The 24,339-nt window shown below is 37.2% G+C and overlaps 2 protein-coding genes across 5 annotated transcripts in view; one reads left to right on the top strand and one right to left on the bottom strand.

Annotated features, from left to right (window-relative positions):
• Positions 1–24,150, top strand: part of Sirt1 (sirtuin 1) — a 27,557-nt gene extending 3,407 nt beyond the window's left edge. The window contains exons 1-7 of one of the 3 annotated variants that reach the window (XM_010605594.3): positions 918–1,006; positions 12,623–12,747; positions 13,248–13,395; positions 14,333–14,412; positions 15,293–15,479; positions 17,440–17,997; positions 21,763–24,150. In XM_010605594.3, the coding sequence (XP_010603896.1) occupies positions 12,715–12,747; positions 13,248–13,395; positions 14,333–14,412; positions 15,293–15,479; positions 17,440–17,997; positions 21,763–22,091 (1,335 nt within the window). In that variant the 5' untranslated portion in view covers positions 918–1,006; positions 12,623–12,714 and the 3' untranslated portion in view covers positions 22,092–24,150. Of the gene's footprint in view, positions 1–853; positions 1,007–12,622; positions 12,748–13,247; positions 13,396–14,332; positions 14,413–15,292; positions 15,480–17,439; positions 17,998–21,762 lie in introns of those variants that run through there. The other 2 variants (XM_010605603.3, XM_010605613.2) reach the window with 2 other exon arrangements.
• The window catches only part of Herc4 (HECT and RLD domain containing E3 ubiquitin protein ligase 4), a 109,950-nt gene continuing 107,427 nt past the window's right edge, over positions 21,817–24,339 (bottom strand). The window contains exon 27 of one of the 2 annotated variants that reach the window (XM_010605555.3): positions 21,817–21,911. The gene's annotated coding sequence lies outside the window, so the exon portion shown is untranslated. The other variant, XM_010605552.2, reaches the window with a different exon arrangement.

Genomic DNA, 24,339 nt, shown 5'->3' with positions numbered 1-24,339 from the left:
GTATACCAGGGATTGAACTCAGGACCTTGTACCAGGTAGACTACTCAGTACCTCTAAACTAAATCCCCCACCCGCTAAGACTATATTCTTAATGAGTGTTTAGAAGGTGCTAAAAGCTGAGCAGCAGTAGCTGCTACATTGTTTCTTTTTTCTTCTTTTTTTTTTTTGAGGGTGGCTGGCCTGGAACTCTGTGTAGCCCATGCTGGCCTCCTAATTTGAGATCTTCCTGCCTCACCTTCACAAGTAGCACATAACTACAAGCAAGTGTCACTGTACCTGGCTGGCAGTGCAGTTACTTAGTATTCTTCAGATAACTAAATGCTGATCATATCATATGAGAGTGATTTCGTTAGAAATGACAGTAATAAATATTCTTCCCCTGTTTTCTAGTTACATAAGTGGGTTTGGTTGGTTGGTTCTATTTTTACTCAAATTACAATTGCTTTGTTAAATGCTTAAAGGTTTTAAAATTAGCCCAATTTAGCATGTGGCACACACCCATAATCTTAGCACTTGGGAGGTTGAGGCAGGAGGATCGCCATGATTTCTAGGCCATCGTAGGCACAATAGTGAGTTTAAGGCCAACCTGAGCTACAGAGTGAGGCCCTGTCTCCAAAATAAATAAACGAAAGAAAGGCCCAACTTAAAATTTCTTATCATCATTAAAAATGGAGTATGTGCTGAATTTATACTAATTTATTTCAGTCTTTATTTCCACTTGAAGTTAGACTGGTATGGTATTTCTGTTCCTTAGAAGAAGTTCAAAACTTTTTCAGTTCTTCCCCAAAATGGTAAGGGTGTTAATTATAAAGGTAGGTGATTTAATTGTCCAAATTATGTATGTGTGTTTCAGGTATCTGTTTCATGTGGAATACCAGACTTCAGGTCAAGAGATGGTATTTATGCTCGCCTTGCTGTTGACTTCCCAGATCTTCCAGATCCTCAAGCAATGTTTGATATTGAATATTTTAGAAAAGATCCAAGACCATTCTTCAAGTTTGCAAAGGTACTATGAACTTCCTAGTATGTTTGGCCTTCTCATGAAAAAATTATTTTGTTCATGTGTGGGCTTCTGTTTTTTTTGGTACTGGGGATGGAACTCGGGTCCTTGCACTTGTGAGGCAGGTGGCGGAATCACTCAGCTAAATCCCCGGCCCAGTGTGTGGGTTTCTAAAATTGACCATTTTCTGTCTTACAAATGCTGCTGCTACTGTGGTGCTGTAAGATCACTCAATTACAGTCAGCTTATTTTCAGGGAAAAGACAGTATCATTTTAAAAAGGTGTACTTCACTTAGGGTCTTTATTATGCTGGTGCTTTTTTCCCCTAAAGGTTCATAGATTATAAAAAAGCAACATAACTGGCCTTTTCTTTTTTTCTTTTGCTTTTGTAGTAATAGGAATTGAACCCAGGGCCTTTGTATAGAGTTATATTTCCAGCCCTTTTCTGAATTTTTAAAATTTTGTCTTTATTTTGTATTTTTGAGACAGGATTTCACTGCTTAGTTCAGGCTGGCCTTGAATTCACGACGTAGCCCTGGCTATCCTCAACTCACAGCAGTGCTCCTGTCTCACCCTCCTGAGAGCTGAGATCACAAGTGTGCACACCATGCCTGGCTTTTTTGAGAGACAGGGTCTTGCAATTTTTTTCTTTCTTTCTTTCTTTTTTTTTATTTTTGAGCCAGGGTATCACTATGTAGTTGAGACTGACCTGGAACTCACTATGTAGCCCAGGCTGGTCTCGAACTCACAGCAATCCTCCTGCCTCAGCCTCCTGAGTGCTGGGATTACAGGCATGCACTATCATGCCTGGATGGGGTCTTGCTGTGTTGCTAAGTTGACCAGATGAGATTCAAATTTGAGTTCCTCCTGCATCAGCAGCCTCCTAGAGTATTGTGATTACAGGCATGCACCACCATGGCTCACTTGTATTTTGACTTGTAAGTTTTTTTTTTTCTGAGTCAAAGTTACAACATTTACTCTCGTATGCTTTGTAATAGTCAGATTTTAACATGAGGTTGTACCTGAAAAATCACTGGTAATTAGGGGTGAAGATTCTGAGATACTTTTGTCAATAGTTTGCAAAGGAGCCTTATTTTGCGCTAGTCTCTAGAGCAACAGTGGTGAACCTTTTAGAACTTTTGATGATACAAATAGCCCACTGCAGCATAGGTTCTGCACCACTGCTTTAGATTCTCACTGTGCAGTTTAGAAGCCACTAGCCGAGCCAGGCATGGTGGTACCTGCCTGCCTGTAATCCTAGCATTGGGGAGGCTAAGGCAGGAAGATCACTGAAAATTCAAGGCCTAGGCTACATAGTGAGTTCAAGGCTATCCTGAACTACACAGTGAGACCTTGTCCCCTGCCACAAAAAAAGCAGCTAGCTAGCCACATGTGGCTGTTGAGTCCTTGAAGGGTGTAGAGATGTGCTATAAATGTGGAAGATGATGGATTTTAGAGACCCTGCTACAGAAAAAATAAAATATTTTATTATTAAATACTAGCAAATAGGTTGGGTGTGGTGGCGCACACCTGTAATCCCAGCACCCTGGAGGCTGAGGCAGGAGGATCACAAATTTGAGGCCAGCCTAGGCTAAATAGCCAGTTCAAGACCAGCCCGAAATACATAGTAACATCTTGTTTCAACACTGCCCCCCCGCCAGTTGACAGTACAAGGAAATAACTTCAATATTGGGTTAAAAGATATTTTGAAATCTTTAGTGGGATTACTAGAAAATTTTAAATTACATATGTCTCATGTATCTATTGTGTACCTCTGCTATAGAGTATAAGGCATAATATACACTGTACCATGCTTAAGAGACTTTAATCATTAGAAAACTATTTTAGCCCTATGGAAAGATTATTACATTTGAAAATGTCTTTTGTACTGGAAACTTTTTTAGTGAATGCAAAAACCAGTACACCTGAACTTTAAAGGGTGTTTCATTTACTTTCAAATCATGTGATATATTTATATAATGGTATTTTTGGTTCATGAATGTAATTCTTTCCATGATTTTTGTTTGTTACAGATGAATTGCAAGCATTTATGTGAACTGAGATACCATTGTATAAGTATAGGACAAACTCTTAATTCAGAGTAAATGATACTAATTTGAATTGGTACGTTCTAGAGAAATATAATTTTTTTCTTCTTTCTTCAGTATGGGACCTTTGCATTGAGCTACACCCCAACTCTTTTTTTTTTTTTTTTTTTTTTTTTTTTTTTTTTTTTTAGCTACATTGCCCAGGCTAGGCTTGAATTTGCCTCAGAGAATTGAGATCACAAGCATGTGCTACCATGCCCAGCTAAGAAATAGAAACTTTGTTTTATCCAAGCATAGCACATTAAAGGGTGTTAGAGGAACATAAGAAAACTATTAAAAATTCCTATTTTTTAATGTATGATACTGGGGATTGAACCCAGGGGTGCCCTACCACGGAACTACATCTGCCCTTTTATTTTTTAAGGTAGAATCTTACTAAGTTGCCTCTGAGGGATTTGAACTTCAGTTCTCTTGCCTCAGCCTTCCAATGTGCTGGGATCACAGGCGTGTACCTCCGCACCTGGTTATAAAAAGTCTTACATATGAATTTAATTAGCCAAGAATTAAAGTTGAAAACATTTACTAAAGTTTGACATTTTTAAGCTTTGTGTGTCAGCAGTAATAGGGTTTATATGTAGTAGTCTGTAGAGTAGACACCTGGTTCATACCTGACTAATGCAGAGTAAATATTTTTTATTGTTAATTATAGATCTATGACAGTGAAGTTGTACTGTTTTAATTCCGTGTTACTAGTGGTTCTCTTGCATGATTTTGAAGCTCAGCAGAATAATCACTTCCAGGTTTCTTGATTTAGAACTGGAACATGGGCATTCCAGTAGCTCTAATTAATAGACTGTGGTGCTTGTAGAGGCTAGCAGGTAATTGGAAATTACAAAGACATTATATCTGATTATAAAAGCTTGACTCACTAGAGTTTTGCTGTGAATTTGTTTTTTAAAATTTTTATTGAATTTATTAAGTTATTTTAAAAATTTTTATTAAATTTCATTAGTACATTTTACAGTATATAATAACTATATATATTGTGGAGAGTTGGTACATATACATAACATCTTTTAATTCTTCCTTTCTCCTACTTCCTCTCTCCCTCCATCTCTTGGTCCCCTTCCCATTGAGTTCTATCACCTTATTTCCTACCATCTATTTTGTTTGTTAAAGTATTTTTCCTTTGGGATTCATACGTAAGAGAAACCATGTGATATATAAGCTTGTGTGCCTGATTTATTTTACTTAACATTATGATCTCAAGTTTTTTTTTTTTTTTTTTTTTTTTTTTTTTTGATACCTGCGATTGAGCTCGGGACCTTGTGCTTGTGAGGCAGGCGGCAGCACCACTGAATAAAATCCCCAGCCCAAGGTGCATCCATTTTTTTGCCAGGTATAGATAGTGGCATACACTTGTGATCCCAGCCCTTGGGAGGCTGAGGCAGGAGTATCGCTGCAAGTTCCAGGCTAGCCTGGGTACATAATGAGTTCAAGGCCAGCCTGGACTACAGAGCAAGACTGCATCTAAAAAAAACAATTAAAAAAATTTAAATCAAGGTGCATCCATTTTTGTACAGATGACCCAAATGTACTCTTTTGGCAGAATAGTATTCCATTGTGTATAAACACATTTTTGTTACCCATTCATCTATTGATGGATATAGGGGCCACTTCTGGGATTGAGCTGTTAGGAATTGTCCTCCTATAAACATGTATATGTATGTATGACTGTAATATGTTTTTAACTCTTTAGGGAAAAAAAATAAATCTAGACAGGAAATAGCTGGGCTGACTTTCAGTTTTTAGCTTTTTCAGTAATTTTGTTTGGGGGGATGTTGCCAAAACTAACTTTTCTTTTTTTATTATCCTATGAACAGAACATCTACTTATGTAGGTACACTAAATTGCCTAGTTAGATTATAAAATATAGTTAAATATTTAAAATTAAAGTTTATTCTTATATAATAAATGTTAATATTTTCAAAGTGGTAATGTAAAATTAAAATTATGTGGTAACCAAAGTTAGGGTGATAGTGCACACCTGTAATCCCAGCTGTACTACTTCCTGAGGAGTATTGCTTGAGCCTTGGAGTTTGAGGCCAGCCTGAGCAGCATAGCAAGACACTTTCCCAAAAAAAAAAGGAAAATATCACTGAAAACAGTAATAGCAAGTGAGAGGATCATAAATTTAGCTGTCCACAATGTTCTTAGTTTAAACTAATGTTGATACACAAAAATTTATAGGGCCGGGGATTTAGCTCAGTGGTTTGGTGGCCTGCCTTGCAAAAAATTTATAGAAGTGCTGGACACATGGTAGTAGTAATTCTGGCTACTTGGGAAGTCAAGGCAGGAGGATCTCAAATTCAAGCCAAGTCTGGGCATCTCAGTGAGACCTTGTTTCAAATAAAATGGAAGGGGACAGCTCAGAGGTAGAGGGCCTTGCCTACCGTGCATGAGTTCAACCCCCAGTATCACAAAAGAAATAGAGGGGGCGGGGAGATCTGCATAAGTAATTCATAGTTGTCCTAATAAAGACATATCCTAACAACTTTTTGAGACAAGATCTCACTGTATTGCTAAGTTGCCCAGACTGAGTTTGAACTTTAAATCCTCCTGCCTTAGCCTCCCAGAGTGCTGGTATTACAGGTGTGTACCACCATGAACTTTTTTTAATATAATAGAAAACTAGACAGTGCATAAGAGAAAAATGTATCAGTTACAGTAGAAACAGCACATTGTAAAGGTATTAAAATCAGTTTAATATGAAACCAGGAAAAGAAGTATTGGTGAAGTATTAGATATTAAAGGGAAGATTTCTACGTCAAATACTCAGCCCTTGATAAAATATAATTACTGAGAAGAAATCCAGACTTTACTTAGATTGGTAATATAATGGGGAAGTGTTAAAAGAGGCTACTGGTCCACAAGAACAGTTTCTTTTTTTTGTCCCGGGGACTGAACCCAGTACCTCATAGGCATGCTAAGTACATGGCGTTACTAACTGCGGTTTCTAAAACTCAGAAGAGTTTGACACTTTGGTTGCATAATTCTTTACTGCAGGGAGTTTTCTTTTTTGTTTGTTTGTTTTGGTTTTTTGAGACAGGGTCTCACTATGTAGTTGAGACTGACCTGGAACTCACTATGTAGCCCAGGCTGGTCTTGAACTCACAGCGATCCTCCTGCCTCAGCCTCCCTGAGTGCTGGGATTACAGGCGTGTGCCACCACTCCTGGCTTGCAGGGAGTTTTCTTGTGTACTGTAGTATGTTTAGCAGTATCCCTGCCTCTGTTTGCTGCATGCCATTACAGTCCTGACATAAAAAGGTTTGCAGCCAGGAACTTAGCTCAGTGGCACCATGTCTGCCTGGCAAGTACAAGATCCTTAGTTCGATTCCCGGTATGGGGTGGGGGATTTGCAGACGGAGCTAAAATGTCCCTTGCAAAATTGCTTCTTCCTGAGTATCAGTGTATTATGTGGGCCTAGATGCAGTGCCACTTTGCAATGTTTATACAGAAACATTTAAGGCCAGTTTTAAAGATAGAGGGTTATGTTTGGAATCATGTTCTTGCCTTTCTGCATAATAAGAAATTGATAATATGTTGTAGTCATAATTCTCATTAACCTGTAATTCACTAATGCCATAAAAATGGTTGTATTTAAAGTCAGTGAAGCTGGATGTGATGGCACACACCCGAGATCCCTGTAATCCCAGTGCTTAGGCAGCTGAGGGAGGAGGAACACTGCAAGTTCAATGCCAGCCTAGGCTACATAAGTGAGATCATGGCTGGTCTAAACTATGTGATGAGTCTGTTTTTCGAAAAAAAGTCAAATGAATGTGAAACTGAGTGAGGATGTATATTTTAAGCATTCAGTGAATGTTCTTTTCCTAAAGTGATTAAAGTCCAAGTAAAGCTAGAGGGAAAAATACGAAGAATTTTTATGAATTTAAGTCCAAGTAAAAGTATATTCAATAATTACAACTTTATATATTTTTCAAACACACCAGATTATGGATGTTATATAGTTATAAAGATATAGTTATCTTTATGAAGTTAAAAGGTATAAAGAGTTGGTTTTTTTTTTCTTGGAGATACTGAGGAGTGAACCCAGGGCCTCTTGTGTGTTAGAGAAGTGCTCTGTCACTGGCGTAACCCCAAATTCAAGATAGTTTTTTGTGTGTGTGTGTGTGACAGGGCCTCACTATGTAGTTGAGACTGACCTGGAACTCACTGTGTAATCCAGGCTGGTCTTGAACTGACAGCGATCCTCCTGTCTCGCCTCCTGAGTGCTGGGATTATAGGCGTGTGCCACCATTCCCAGCTCCAAGATAGTTTTAAAATAAGCTCTACCTAAAAAAAAAAAAAGTTAAAGATAGTAGTAGCTACCTAAAAAGTAAAAGAATGCAAACAAAATATCATAAGCTCTCGGTCCATTTCATCTGATTGTAATTATGTTAGTACTCATGTATATATATATATATTACATATATATAAAAAGAAGTGTGATAAAAATATGGTGAATGTTTAAAAAAACATATATTGCCTTAAAAGACACCTTAGTACTCCACCTTTCTAATCACACCATCCCATCTTTGCTACTTTCTGAAGCAGTTCCTGGAAGTCCTTTTAGGTAAAGTTGTGCTGTCATGGCTGCTTTGATGTCCTGCATCCATTTAAAATGTTTACCTTTCATGATCATTTTGACTTTGGGAAAGAGCATTTGCACTGTGTGAGATCTTGTAATAAGGTGGATGAGAGCACAGTGTAATGTTTTCTTATAGCTCTTTGATAGTCTCAGGAAAGGTTGAATTAAAATATACTCCCATCAGAAGTATATGAGAAGGTAGATTTGGTGTACCTTGCTTCCCCATCCCCCCAACCCACAAAAACTCCACAATACATTGCTAACATTATTTTTTGCTTTGCTAGGGATTGAACTCAAGGCCTTGTTAGGTAAAATGCTCTACCACTTAGTTACACTGCTAGCACAGCGTATGTTTTTAAGTTTAAAAATGATTATCAATAGAATTAAACACTAGTCTTTGCCTTGGTTTTACCCCTGCTTAATACTTCTTTTTCTGGAGGGTGGCCTTGAACTCACTGCACCCCTCTCAGCCTCAGTGTTAGGATTATAGGTGTGCACCACCATGCCCAGCCCCACTGAATATTCTTAGAGGAATAGTTTTATAGTGGCATTTAACAGACCTCTTCTAAAAAATTAGTAAATGATGATTACATCATGATTACATTTGTCATGGATAGTTGATAACTAGGAGATTTAAAATCTAGGTGATTTTTTTTTTTTATAGCAAATTTGAAACTCAATGTGAGAGGTAAAAGAAATTAGTATCTTACTATTGTACTGCCTTTTTTGTTTTTATGTGCTAGGAATTGAACCTAGGGCTTGGTGTATTCTAACACATGGTCTTCCATGTCATGTGGTACCACATCCTGTGGAATATTTATATTCTTGAAAAGTTCATTAAGTGGGTAATAGCTGCTCTAATTGGTTGGCATCCTATTAAAAAAAAGCTTTTTCATGATGTTTTAAATTGTAAGCATAATCAATTTAAATGTGGCCCACAGTCTATGAGGTAAGAATTAATATTTATTTATATAAATGGGCAAAAGAAATTGTATATATTTATGGTATACAACATTATGTGGTCTTTGTTTTGTTTTTTTAGACAGTCTTGCTGCATTCCAAGCCAGACTCTTAAGTCACTATGTAGCCCAGACCAGACTTGAACCCCCTTCCTCCTGTCTCAGCCTCCTAGAGTGCTGACATTACAGATGTGCACTGCCACACCCAATTTATTTGCTCTGATATATATATTCATTATGGAATGGCTAAATCAAATAAATAGTATATCCCATTACCTCATTTTTTTTTTTTTGTGATGAGAACATATAAATTACTCAGCAGTTTCCAAGATTACATTACATTGTTAGTAACTATAGTCTCCATGTTGTATGGTAAATTTGAACTTATTCTCCTTTTCTGAGATTTTGTGTCCTTTGACCATCTCCCCAGGAAATTACTATAATTTTTAAATGGCTAGGGAAAAATAAATAGTATTTCAGTGGTGCATAAACAGTATATGCAATTCTATTGTTATCATCCATAAATACAAAGTTTATTAGAACACAGCCACTCTCATTTACTTATATATTGTCTATGGCTGCTTTTTTTTTTTTTTTTTTTTTTTAGGGATCAAACTCCAGACCTTGTGCTTGAGAGGCAGGCGGCAACACCACTGAGCTAAATCCCAGCCCCTCAATCAATGGCTGCTTTTTGCACTACAATGGCACAACTGAAAAGTTGTGACAAACATCATATGGACAAACCATATGGCATGTAAAGCCTGAAATATTTATTAACTGGTGGCCCTGTATGGAAAAAGTGTGCTGGCCCATAGATTCCTAAGGGAACTGGACTTAAATGTAAGTGCATTTCTATGTCAAGTGGTTAACTCATTTTAGTAGTGTGATTAATAAAGGTATCATGTAATATATTTAAGTGTGGTTGTATGGATAAATAAAGCAAGATTATGAGGATTTGTCTTATGAAGATTTCACTTTTTATAGCATGGAGGAGTTGGATTCTGGTTTCTTACAAACTCTGCATTGCCTCTTTTTGCTGTATGAATTCAGACTTTGATCAATCCTTTAGATTTAGGGCTGCAGTTCCACTCCTGCTTTTAGGGTCTTCTATTCAGATTGCTAAAATTTTGAGGAAGAAAGCACCACTGGTGGGAAACCATTGTTTTGGTTTGAAAACTCACTAGAGTAGATAATTTTGAGCTGTACCTTTGACCTTACTGATTGCTCTTCACCAGTTCTTGGGATTATTTGTATATTTCAAGGTATAGCTGAGCCGGATGTGGTGGTGCGCACCTATGGTCCCAGTGTTCAGGAGACTTAGGCAGGAGGATTGCAAGTTAAAAGGCAACCTGGACTATACAGTGAAAGAGACCTTGTCTTAAGGGGAAAAAAGGGAAGACACAGTTAGATGGAAGCAGCCTTTTTCTTTTCAGCTTTGAGTTTATTGGTACATTTTAGGGATACAGTACAGTTACATTCATTGTTGGGATCTTGTACCTACGTCTACATGACAAGTCTTGATTCTCATTTTTTCCCCTTACCCCTGCCCTCCCTTTACCCCTTCTCCCCTCCCCATCTACAAACACTTTATTTTCATCTTTTCATTATCTCACATTTTTTTCTTTTCCCTTATTACCCTTCCCCTACCCATCCCACCTTCCTTACACCTTTAGCTCCTTTCTTGGAAGCAGCCTTTTAAAATAATGTTTTAAGCCTTTGGTGACTGGATCCTTGAAAGGCCTTTAAGGTGGTGAGATCTGGGGTGGCCTGTCTTGATTAGAACAGGGCTAGGATGTCATAAATTACAACATGGAATATGAAATAATTCATATTCTTAGATTAAGAGCCTGATTTAGGGCCGGGGATTTAGCTCAGTGGCACTGAGCCTGCTTGGCATGGCAAGGTCCTCAATTTGATAACCCCCCCAAAAAACCTGATTTAGCCAAGCGTGGTGGCACAAGCTTATAATTTAAGCATTTACAGGCAGCAGAGGCAGAAGTATCACAAGCTTGAGACCACCCTGGGCAATGCAGGAACTTCGCCAGACCCTATCTCAAAATAAAAAAGGGCTGAGGTGGGCCAGGGATTGGTGCTACTACCTGCCCCAAAAGCGCAAGGTCCTGAGTCCAATCCCTGGTACAAAAGAAAAGGGGGAAGGCAGGGTTTAACTTAGTGCTGTTCAGTCAGTCTCCCAGTACCACAAAAAACAACAAAAGAGCTTGTTGTAGGATTATATTTTTTAAAAAATAAGTACTTTTGAATAATTTTTTCATAGTTTCTGATTATATTCATTACTTTAAATGTATTATGTTTTAATAGCTCAAAAACAAGTCTACTTTGTATATGAAAGAAAATAGACAAAGTCAGGCTCAGATCTAAAATGTAGGCCAGTAACAGTCCTTTCATTAATTATCACTAACAGCAGTTCATAACCTTGAATTGTAACAAGTTGAACATGAAGGGAAATTGGAGTGTAGGGCTATTTCTAACCTTTAACACATCTTTGTGTTTCTTACATTTCTATAAAGGAGGAGAGTCATAGATATAATTCATAGCAGATAGGCTTTAACAGTCTTTATTTAGGGTTTTTTTGAGATAGTGTCTTGCTGTGTATTTAAGGGTATCATTGAACATGCAGTGATCCTCTTGCCTCAGCCTCCCGCATGCTAGGATTACTGGTGTGCACCACCACCCCTACCCAGTCTTAATACTCTTGCTCCCTGACCAAACCTTGGGGTTAGTTATTCCTTGTTTTGTGCTCTGCATGCCTACTACTACAGAGATCACGTTAAATGTGTTGCCTACCCTGCCTATTTCTTTTTTGTTTTTGTTTTTGGGTACCGTACCGGGAATTGAACTCGGGGTCCTTTTGCTTGCGAGGCTGGTGGCGGAACCACTGAGCTAAATCCCCGGCCCCCCTGCCTATTTCTAATGTTGGTTAAAATACACACTACTAAGAGATATTTTTGTAAGGAAGTTTAACAAGGAACTGTAATGCTTAGTTTCCTGAATGTAAATAAACCAGCACAAAGAACCCTAAGTAGGAGACAGGTAGGTATAGAACAACTCAGTATTCCAAAACATAATGCAGCTTTCATTCAGTTTTCTATAAACATTGACTTTAAAAAGCTGTTTTGCTTGTTTCTTCTATACCTACTGTCAGTTTCTTAAATTGCAGAGTTACTCATGTTTGTGTGGTGTTTGGGGAGGAAGTTACTTAGGAGTTTGTTTTTAATAAACACTTGAATATAAGGCAGAATTTTTGAATTGTAGATTTCTAACAGTATACAGACATATATATGATAGTTACTACCTTGTGATTTGCTTACTTTTACCTAGAAGGTATCCTTCTGTTTGGGTGGCAGAGTATTTTTAAAATTTAAAATAGTACATGGGTAAAAAGTAAAGTCACTTTTAATCTCGCTGTTAAACTCTTTGTGTAATGTCAGAAGTGAAAATTTCCCTAACACTATTTACACCTTGTTGGCATTTGTCCTGGCTTGTTTATATGGACATATCTATATGTGCATATGATTTCTATTTTTGCTTAGTAGTGAAAACAAAACAAATTATGCACACTGGTGACTAACTTGCTTTTTATCACTTATGTTATGGACCATTTTCCAGGTTAGTGTATGTAGATTTCTCTTCATCCTTTCTAATGGCTGCATATTCCACCATTATGGATGTACCGCATTTGTACAACCGGTTCCCTATTCATGGACCTACGGTTGTGTTAAATTTTTTGTTAGCATTATGATGGGTTAGAGCCTGTAATGAATGGTAAGGAAGTTAAGTAGATGACAGGACTACTACTTTGATGAAAAAAGTAGAAAAGGAACCTCCTTTGCCATAGTCACTAAATGAAATTGAATAAAAACACTGTCAAAAGTTGGGAGGATCAAAATTGATACTTTTTCTCTGATCTTTTTGCCATGTGTATATCTGAATTCTTTGTTTTTAAAGAAGAAACAGCATTGAAGCATTATTTGGGGGGAAAAACACACACACAAAATCCAGCAACTCAGCATTCATGAGCAACTCTATACTATACGAGTATGTGCCTGTGCAGTGGAAGGAAAACAATTTTGGTAAGGAATTAAAACTTTAGCTTTAAACTTCCAACAGGTTGATATTTATAATGAATGATAAATTTTTTAAAAAATCTTGTGTTGACAGAGCCTTTTTTAGTCACCCTTATCTTTGATATCTGTAATTTCAGTGTAAGTTTTCCCCCTTTTTCCTTAAAGAAAACTGAATTTGCAGCCAACAAAAATTAGATTCTCTGAGGTATGTTATTACTTCTGACTTATATTAAAATATCTGTTAACATTTATTAGAGATGTTTATGGGTCAGCTTTACCGGGACCAAGTTCACTAATTGCTGAGTTTTACATATTAACATATTACAGCAACATTCCTTTTTCTAGGTGTGTGTTGCATCCGTCTAGATGATTGAAAATGCGCATATATTTTGTTTCTAGAATTATATATGGGGGTTATCATTGGTAGCTTTTTGTTAAGCCTAAGCGAGATGGATGTCTGTTTAACTTCATTAACCAGTTTTTTTCCTGGCTTTTGCATTATGTAGGAAATATATCCTGGACAGTTCCAACCATCTCTCTGTCATCAGTTCATAGCCTTATCGGATAAAGAAGGAAAACTACTTCGCAACTATACCCAGAATATAGATACCTTGGAACAAGTTGCAGGAATACAAAGGATAATTCAATGTCATGGTTAGTAAACTTCAAAATGGCTTTCTGTAATCTAGTTTTAGGAAAAAGCAGGATTAGAAAGCAGGGTGCCAGCCAGGTGGAGGGGCAGGCTGATGCAAGAGGGTTGCAGAGAGTTCAGGATCAGTCTGGATGAATGAGTTTGAGGCCAATTTGGAATACATAGCAAGATCCTGTCTCAAAACAAAACAAACAACAAAGCTACGCTACAGTAATGAGGACATAAGCATTATTAATCATGTTATCTTGTTACATTAATTAACCTAAAGAAAAGTAGAATATAAAAGTAGTGAAACTGGAAGTATTGGCCTTGATGCTTAATTGGACACTATCAAACATTAATATACTTTTGATTTCAAAAGATGTTGCTATTGCCTTCCATGAATATTCTTTTACATAGTTATACATGGTATCTTTATTATGAAACCAAAGAACTGGATAGCTCAGATGGAAGAGGATTCAGTAACTTAGCCAGGTGTGGTGGCGCATGCCTGTAATCTCAGTCCTCAGGAGGCTGAGGCAGGAGGCTCTCTGCAATTTTGAGGCCAGTCCATACAACAGAGCAAGATGCTCTCAAAAAACGAAAAGATTCAGTAATTTAGATTTTCAGCCTAAAGTATGCATATTTTACATAACTAAATTGTTTTTAAACACAACTGTTAGCTAAGGTAACAGCTGGAGCCCTCCAATTGTACATTTTTAGCCCTGGAGGAGTTATTGAACAGAGTGGCTTTTTAACACCATTATACTGTGTCTCACAGTTGAGGATTGGATTCTCTATATATGTACTTAAATTCTTTATCTTCTAAATTTTCCTGTGGAGTCTTCTAAAATCTAAATGTTTTCTAGCTTTCCAGTATCAAATGTTATAACCCTTATGTTAGGTTCGGGGAACAAATAACTTCTTTTAATAAAGTATGCATATGTTGGCTATTTTTAGGTTCCTTTGCAACAGCATCTTGCCTGATTTGTAAATATAAAGTTGACTGTGAAGCTGTACGAGGAGATATTTTTAATCAGGTAATGTATCACCCATATTTTAGAAAATTGGGAACAGCTCTGATCTGTTTCTTCTTTTGCTTCCACCCCACCCCCCAGAAATACAGAAAGATCCAGGAAGAAGTTGTTAGTATTGAGAATTCTGGTGAACCACGAGATGCTTGGATATGTTAAGTAGAAAAATACTCCTCCTTAATGTCTCTTGAAATCATGAAATTGGCTCCTTAGTATCCAAGCCTAAAATAAAAAAAGCTGTATCATAAATGAGATGTTACTAGTTTTTTCCTTCCTTTCTCTTTCAGTATCTCTCATATGGAATCTCAAATTTATAATCCTTCAAAAGATTTTTAAAATGATGGTAAAAATATTTCATTGTCAAAAAATTCAGGAAAATAAAGCAGAAAATTAAACTCATATAGAAATAATGTCCTATATGCTTAGCTGCATAGTTAACCTATTATAATTAGAGAGGAAGATAGTACATTAATAGGGAATTGTGTACAAGTTACTGTTTTTAAGGATCAAGTCCCCATTGTGTGTATGTTCATTTGCCCCCTAAATACATATGTGAACTCTTTAATGTCAAATGTACTTTTGCACAATTATTATAACAGCACAATATTTCATTGTGTTTCATTACATCAGTGATGGAGAACCTTTTACGAGCTTTCACTGATACAAAGAGCCCACTGTGGAACACATGACAGTGGTTCACCACCACTGCATTATATTATTAATAAACTACAGTTGACATTTAAGTTGTATTGTTTTCCATGTTTATCTATAGCTTTTGTCTGTTTTAATTCTGAAATGTATTCTTAGGAAGTCTGGGCACGTTTATTACTTCTAACTTGGGTCTTCCCTTTACTTCCTGATCTTAACCAAAATCTGGAATGTACAGGTAGTCCCTCGATGTCCTAGGTGTCCACCTGATGAACCACTTGCTATCATGAAGCCAGAGATTGTCTTTTTTGGTGAAAATTTACCAGAACAGTTTCACAGAGCCATGAAGTATGACAAAGATGAAGTTGATCTCCTCATTGTTATTGGGTCTTCCCTGAAAGTGAGACCAGTAGCACTAATTCCAAGTAAGTCGAAGGTTTGGGGGGAACATTTCTGCATGTAATGCTATAGGTTGTGGATCTGCAGAACAGTTTCCAATTATCTTTATTCTTTCACGGTTTAGCAAAGTAGTGAAGAACTAAGCTTTATCTTTTAGGTAGTATTCACAAGATTGGTGAAAATGACTCTTGGGTATAGTGGGTAGATAGCTGTAGCTGTGTTAAGAAAAAGTAATGTTAAATTTTATTTCTAGTTTATAAGAAAAATGAAGATTAGGGTAGCAGTTAACTTTTTTATGTGGCAGTGGTTAATTTATATAAACTTAGGAAACTATTCCTTGTACCTCTAGCCTTTTTTCCCCCTATTTTTTTTTGCAGTCCTGTAGATTGAACCAGGGATCCATGCTCTCTCGTCCAATGAGCTACAACCCAGCCCTTTAAAATTTTTTTTATTTTATCTTGGTACCAGAGATCAAACTCAGGTCCTTGCACTTGCAAGGCAGGTGACAGAACCACTGACCCTTAAAAAATTTTGAGACAAGTTCTCACTGAATCCCCAGGCTGGCCTAAACTTGTAATTCTCCTTCAGCCTCAAGTAGCAGAGATTATAGGCATGTATCACCACACCTGGCTCATGTAGTTTTAGTTTTTTAATATCATATCTTTCAAATTTAATTTATTTCATATCTATTAAATACAGCTTGTTAGCTAGGAATGTGGCTCAGTGGCGCCACACCTGCCTTGCAAGCACAGGGTTGAGTTTGATTCCTAGTGCCAAAAAATAAAAAATGTGTGTGTGTGCACATATGCATTTGGCTTGTAGTGTAGTGTACTCATGTAAGATAGAAATTTGGGGACTCAAAATGACTAGTTCTTTTCTTGTAATCCTAAGTACCAGGCCATGTCATAGGACTGTTGTGTAGATCTGGATTATACAAACATGTTTTTGTGTATAAAAATGCTTTGCTTGGGGAAATTTCTTGATCATGATTTGTCAAAGGGAAACAATATTAGACTCTTGACCAGAGAATTCAGGCCTGATAGCTGGGCCTGGGAGCATAGGCCTGTTATCCCAGCATTCTGGCAAGCTGAAGGGAGGAAGATCCAAGTTAAATCCCAGTTTAGGTAACTTGTGAAACCCTGTCTCAGAATTGTAAAAAATGTGCAGAGGATGTAGCTCAGTGTAAAGGCCTGGGTTAATCCCAGTACCACTAAACAAAACCAGGCTAAAATCCTACCTCAGCAGTCACTGGTAGCCAGAATAAACAGTTGAAATTCTATTAAAGTCGAATACTGCATACACAGAAATGTAGTAAATAGGTACCTTTGAGCTTTCTTTTTGTTTGTGTGTGTGTATGTGTGTGGTGCAAGAGATTGAATCCAGGGCCTTACATATGCTAAGCAGGGGTCTGTGTTGCCTAGGCTGGTCTTGAGCTTCTAGGCTCAGGCATTCCTCCTGCCACAGCCTCTCAAATGCTGGGATTACAGTACATGGCACTGTACTAGTCTGTTTTACCTTAGAAGCATTCTGTATACTGGTTTACTGGTGAGAAGTAAAGATAATTTAATGAAAATGTGAGGTGAGTTTATAATACACATTTGTATGACTGTTCACCTTTGTATCGGGAGCTATTTCAGTGGAATAGTAATTTAACACCATTGCCAAGAACTCTCTTATGCATTTTAACATTAACTCATTTCATCTTCACCTCGCCCTTGTGGAAAAGTAACATCAGTGGCCCTGGTCTCTACAGAAAAGGAAATTGAGGTTCAGAGGTAGCCAGGTGACAGTACCACTGGAGTTGCTAAGCTGCTCATCTGCTTAGTAGGTAGCTTTGATGAGATGCAGTGACTTGGCTAATATCCATAGAGGTTTGTGTTTTTTGGTAATTGGAAGTCAGGTCCATGTTTTTTGTGATGGTGTGTTTGTGGTTTTATTAGCTTGCTTCCTTTCCTTTTTTCTAACTGTTTTTAACTTTATTTTCAGGTTCCATACCCCATGAAGTGCCTCAGATATTAATTAATCGAGAACCTCTGCCTCATCTGCATTTTGATGTAGAGCTTCTTGGAGACTGTGATGTCATAATTAACGAGTTGTGTCATAGGTTAGGTGGTGAATATGCTAAACTTTGTTGTAATCCTGTAAAGCTTTCAGAAATTACTGAGAAACCTCCACGAACACAGAAAGAGTTGGTTCATTTGTCAGAGTTGCCACCAACACCTCTTCATATTTCAGAAGACTCAAGCTCACCAGAAAGAACTTCACCTGATTCTTCAGTGATTGTCACACTTTTAGACCAAGCAACTAAAAGCAGTGTGGATGATTTAGATGTATCTGAATCCAGAGGCTACGCAGAAGAAAAAACACAGGAAGTACAGGCTTTTACTAGGAATGCTGAGAGTACTAATGTGGAAAATCCAGATTTGAAGGATGTTGGTTCCAATACTGCAGAGAAAAGTGGAAGAACTTCAGTTGCTGAAACAGTGAGAAAGTGTTGGCCCAATAATAGACTTGCAAAGGAGCAGATTAGTAAGCGGCTTGATGGTAAGAAATGCTGTTAAGCCATTTTTGAGAGTATAATCATTGTAACAAAATAGTTTTAAGAAATTAGTAGTTTGGGCAAGTTAATTACGGTGGCTTTTTTTTTGGATGGAGCTGGGAAGGGAACCCAGGACTTTGTGTACATTCGTCAAACTACTCCTGAGCTATATCCCCATTTGGGTAGTTATTTTAGTTGACATACAGGGAAAGGTAAATACATTCATATCTTATGTAATACAGGGAGGAAAGAAGAGTGCTTCCTTTTTAATGGTATTCTATGTTTTGTTTCTCTGGGGGATGGGAAGATGAGTACTAAATTGAGTTAGCGTTATTATTACACGCTCTGCCACTGTCTGATGAGAACTTCAGCTGGTAGAAATGACTAAGATTCAGGCGCTTGCTTTAGGTCAGGTGTTTTATATACATCTGATTTGATGTTATTGGTTATTGTTTTTTTGTGTTTTTTTTTAAGAGAGACAGGATCTTGCTATAGCCTTGAACTCACTATACCCCATGCTGGCTTTGAAATAAAAATGCATCTTATTTTAATCTCATGAGGTAGAAACTACTGTCAATTCTTTGGTCTAGGTGGGAAAATATCGCCATACAAATTAAGTACCCCATGGAAAGTAATAACTAGGAAGAACAGCCAGATTATATTTCAGGCCTATCTATCCTAAGACTGCTTTTTAACCCTTAGGTCATGTTGTCTACAAAACATCCAATTCTCCACTAAATATCTGTCTCAACACATGTAAAGTGTATATTTATTAGCATTAACTAACATAGGTGAAGTGTAATAACCTTTTTATTATTTATTTATTTATTTATTTTTGGTTTTTTGAGACAGGGTCTCACTGTATAGTTGAGACTGACCTGGAACTCACTATGTAGCCCAGGCTGGTCTCGAACTCAAAGCAATCCTCCTGCCTCATCCTCCCAAGTGCTGGGATTACAGGCGTGCACACCATGCCCAGCTGAAGGAACTTTTTAGAAATAGACGTTCAGGTCAAAATAGTGCTGTGGAGGAAATCCCAATTTAATCAATGGAAAAAACTATCCTCTTTAGGTCTAACAGTTTGATACATCTTTAGAACAGTCTCATTTACTTTATTTGGTGGATAGTATCGCATTTTAGATAGTGCTCCAGTCACTTGTAAGTAAATTTTAGTTTGGTTGAATAAGTTTTGGGCTGTTTTCTCTACAGCAGTGTGTACTATACTAAGTTCTGGAGATAAAATGACCAATCTACTCATGTTTGTGAATTATAAAAGTGGATGATAAATGTTCATTAGTACACACTGCTGAAGCACTTATTTGAACAAACACTGGTTTATTTGAACACTGCTGAAGTACTTACTTGAACAAACACCCAAAACATTGTATCCTGTGGTGCTGGGGATTCAACCTGTATGATAGACACGTGCTCTACTACTGCACCAAACATATCCCCAGCTCAGAACCTAACTTCTTAAAAATAAGGGATTTTTTTCCCAGGGGAAACAAAACAAAATTTTAAAAAGTGCTTATGTCTGTAAATGTGATGAGACAAAAGACAAATTGCTGCTGAGTTAGGCTATACCAAGTCTGCTTGTGTACTGTCAGACTTCTGTACTGGGAATTTTCCTTCAATATTTTCAATAGATTCATCAGACAGGCATGGTACCACTGAGCTACATCCCCACTCCCCACCTTACATTTCTAACAGACATTTCATCTGATTCACTCTTCTTTGGAGAGAGACAGGCAATTTTTCCTCCAGAAAACAGAGCAAGCCTGGAGCCATCTCTTTATGTTAAATTACTGGGTATTACAAGAGTCTTCAAAGGTAACAACTTTAGAATTGGACCTGCACAATCTCAACTCCATCTTGGGCTAAGTTATTTAATCTCTTTCCTAAACTGTAAAGAGGGAACCAGTGTGTCTTACGTAATTGTGAGAATTTAAAAAAGGGTAAGAGGAAATGGAAACATAAATTAAGTAAATTTTTAATTTAACTTGATGGTTGGTTGCCACGTAGAGGCAAAAACACAGAAAAGGTGGTATTGAGTACTTGCGCTGAGAAATAGTTTATTCATTTCTGTACTTTAGGGGAATCAGGGCAGGATAGCAACATTTTTAGAAGTACAGACCCAAACTAGAAACAAAAGTACATACAGGACAACCATGTGCTGAGGTCTCTCTAAAGATGAGTGGGTCAGAGGAAATGTCTCAGTTAGAAATGCAAGGTGGGGGGCCGGGGATTTAGCTCAGTGGTTCCAACTACCTCGCAAGCGCAAGGTCCCGAGTTTGATCCCCGGTACCAAGAAATGCAAGGTGGGGGCTGGAGATGTAGCTCAATGGCACCATGCTTGTCTGGCAAGTGCAAGGTCCTGAGTTTGATCCCCAGTACTGGGGGCAAAAAAGAAATGTAAGGTGGGAACTATTAGCAGGAAATATACAGTAAATACTTCCTTATGCAAATCAACACCCCCCCCCCACAAGGTTTTGCCGTATAGTCCAGGCTTGCCTTGAACTCTCTATGTAGCCTCGGCAGGCCTCAAAAATCAAGGCAGTTTTCCTGCCTCAGCCTTATGAGTACTGGGATTACAGGTCTGTGCCACCAAGCCCAGCTTAATACCAGTGTTGTAGAAAACTAAATACTGTGTATTTCTGTGTAATTTGTAGTGCATTATGTTTTGTGGATTCAGATTTGAATTGGCACATATGAGGTTGAACCCTGAGAGAGCCACTTCGCAGAGCAACTTGGCAGTTTCTGTAGTGATACCACATGTGCCAGTGTGGTAATCAAGCTTTTGTGGTTGCGTCTGGGGTATGCACAAAGGCAGAACTTTGAGGGATCTTTCCCTTTTAGCTAAAAAGGGGTGCAACAAATATTACTAAGGTGGGATTGAATTGGTATGCTACAGACTAGAAGAGTTCTTGACCTATGGTTCTTGTAGGTTAACTTACATAGTAAATGTAAATTTGGGAAGATGTAGGGGAAGAAAGTTTAAAGATAATTGCTAGACCTGCATCTCAAAGTGCTAAGTATAGGATTCACAAGGATACAGTTCTGAAGCTGGGGGTAGAGCTCATTTGTAGAGCATGTATTTATTACTAGCATACATGAAGCGCTGATTTCTGATTCAGTAGGTGGATGATGCCAGTATCCACAGACTACTTAAAATACGGGTGAAGATACTGACAAATATTTTTTTAAGTTTATAGTAGACACTAAATAGTTAAAATATTCATTGAAAGACTTTGAAAGCATATGTGCTTTAGAGACATTCTATTTAACGAACCTGAATTAGATATCTACTATAGGCTGAGGTGAATACTTCATCAAATCTCTAAAAAGGTGTGATGGAACCTTTGCAGAATGTGGTTGGTTCTCCACATTTTTTTCCTACTTAAGAGTTGTTAAATGTCAGGTGTGGTGATCCTAGTACTAGGAGGCAGAGGCAGGAGGATCATCACTGCAGGTTCAAGGCCAGCCTGTGTCACATAGTGAGTTCAAAGCCAACATTACATAGCGAGACACTATCTTAAAAAAAAAAAATTTTTTTAATTTTCATTCACAGTGACACCTTTATAGTGTATTTACAAAGCTAGTGTCAAATAAGCTTTGCATGTGGGACTAATTCAGCTTTAAAAAAAAAAGACCACTAGTAGTAGTCTCCAGTAGTGATATTTACAAAAAGGCAGAGCTGGAACATGTAGCTGATTCCAAAGGGCCCAATCACAGTGACAAAACTGAAAGTACTATTTATTACTGTATTTCAGGTAATCAATATCTCTTTTTACCACCGAATCGTTACATTTTCCATGGCGCGGAGGTGTATTCAGACTCTGAAGATGATGTATTGTCCTCTAGTTCTTGTGGCAGTAACAGTGATAGTGGCACATGCCAGAGTCCAAGTTTGGAAGAGCCCCTGGAGGATGAAAGTGAGATTGAAGAGTTCTACAATGGCTTGGAGGATGATCCTGATGCTCCAGAGATTGCTGGAGGAACTGAATTTGGAGCTGATGGAGGTGATCAAGAAGCAGTTAATGAAGCTATATCCATGAAACAGGAAGTAACAGATATGAACTATCCATCGAACAAATCATAATGGAATGTCCAGGTACAGGAATTGTTTCACCAGCATTAGGAACTTTAGCATGTCAAAATGAATGTTTACTTGTGAACTCAATAGAGCAAGGATACCAGAAAGGTGTAATATTTATAGACTGGTAAAATACTTTTTTTCATGGATAGTTTTTTAACTTCCATTATTTCTGTACTTGTACACTCAACACTAACTTTTTTTTTTAAAAAAAGAAAGGTACTAAGTATCTTTAATCAGCTGTTGGTCAAGATTTTAATTTTCTTTAAAGGTTCATTGTATCATCCATAATATGTATATATGATTGTTTTTGCTTAGTGAGTTTCAACATTTTAAAGTTTTTAAAAAGCCATTGGAATGTTAAATTAATGTAAAGGGAACAGCTTATCTAGACCAAAGAATGGTATTTTCACTTTTCTTTGTTTGAATGGTTTGAAGTCCTCAAAATCTCTGTTATTCTTTAACACAATTACCTATTTTTAAACACTGGCATTTTCCAAAAACCTTGTGGCAGCTAACTTTTTAAAAATCACAAACAATGACATGCAATGTGAGTAGAAGGAAGTCAACAATATATGGGAAAGCACTCAGTTGTCTTTACTTTTTTAAAGTAAGACTTGGTGCTAAGAGTTTCAAGGAGTATTGTATTTATTGTTCAAATGAAGATGGCTTTTGTACTTCCTGCAGACATGCAGCAGTTAATGTCTGTTATCAGCTCATAAAACTAAACTGAAAAATAAATGCTTTGGAGATGTCTCAGTTGCTTTAGAAACAATAGTGCCTGCCTGTATCCCCTTAGTTTTGAAATATTTGCCATTGTTTACCTACCTATCACTGTGGTAGAGCTTTCATCGATCTTTTCCCACAAGTATTAAACTGCCAAGATGTGAATATGCAAATTCTTTCTGAATCTGTAATAATGGTACTATTAGTGAGAAGAGTGTAATATTTTGGACTGTTGTTCTTCCATTAGTGGAGAGCAACAGGCCCAATTACAGTTTCAAAGTAAAAAGATGTTAATTATTACTCAGACAGAAAGTACATGTCTCCTGTTGGGAGGATTTGGTGTAATGAATACCAAACTGTTAGTCTAGTATTATGGAGATGAACATGATATAACCTGTAATAGCAGAATAGTTAATGAAACTAGTTCTTATAATGTACCTTTATTAAAAGCTTAGGCTGCCTTAAAACTAGAGATCATCTTTCTCAACTGCAGAAGCTTCTAGTGTTTCAAAAAAGTTCATACTTTATAAAACTGCAGTAAACATTTATTTTCCAGGCTTTTTTTGACATTACTCCCAAATTAAAGTATTCCTATGTTGGTTTAGTATTTATTCAATAAAAAGGGTTTGAAGTATAGCTGTTCTTTATGCATAAAATATTCAGCTAGACCATTACTGCCAGCGAAGAAAATTTTGTATGGCCATTTCTCTACCTAAAAGATGTCTCAATTTGAATTTGGCTACACTAAAGGATGCAGCATATTTTTAGTTTTCCATTTGCATGATGTGTTTGTGCTATAGATGATATTTTAAATTGAAAAATTTGTTTTAAATTATTTTTACAGTGAAGACTGTTTTCAGCTCTTTTTATATTGTATATAGTCTTTTATGTAATCTACTGGCCATATGTTTTGTAGACTGTTTAATGACTGGATATCTTCCTCCAACTTTTGAAATACAAAACCAGTGTTTTATACTTGTACACTGTTTTAAAGTCTATTAAAGTTGTCATTTGACTTTTTCTGTTACTTTAAGTTACAAAACTTAAATCTTGTAGAATATATGCAACTTTGAGGGTTGTATGAGATGCAACCTTTTTGTACTACGTTTCTTCACTCCATTTATAACAGTCTTAACTGGCTAGTGCACACAACTGTCAGTGCTGGGCATATCACCAAATGTTTCGGAAGTTAATATTTCAACTATTCTGAGGCTGGAGGCCTTTGCAGGTAAATATGGGAAGAAAGGAGCAGGGACTTGAAAAGCCTAAGCTGGGCCTGGTGGTACATGGCTGTAATCCTACTTCCTTGGGAAGATAATGAGTTAAGCCCTATTGGTCTTTTAAAAAAGACCCAGTTTAACTGAAAATCTGAGTTGGACTACAAATGTGCTAATTCTGCCTTCCTCCATTATCAACTTTTTGAGGTTGACCTCAGAATTTGGTTTTCTAAAGCTTTTAAGACAAAGTTTCCTCCTCTCAGCCAACTCTAGGTGGATTTAAACACTGGCCTATTGCTGTTGGCACTAGA

Source organism: Fukomys damarensis, unplaced genomic scaffold, assembly GCF_012274545.1.
Source record: "Fukomys damarensis isolate Sample0158 unplaced genomic scaffold, DMR_v1.0_HiC HiC_scaffold_20, whole genome shotgun sequence".
NCBI lineage: Eukaryota > Metazoa > Chordata > Mammalia > Rodentia > Bathyergidae > Fukomys > Fukomys damarensis.
Note: the sequence above shows the minus strand (reverse complement) of the source record. Positions and strands in the feature narration are given on the sequence as shown.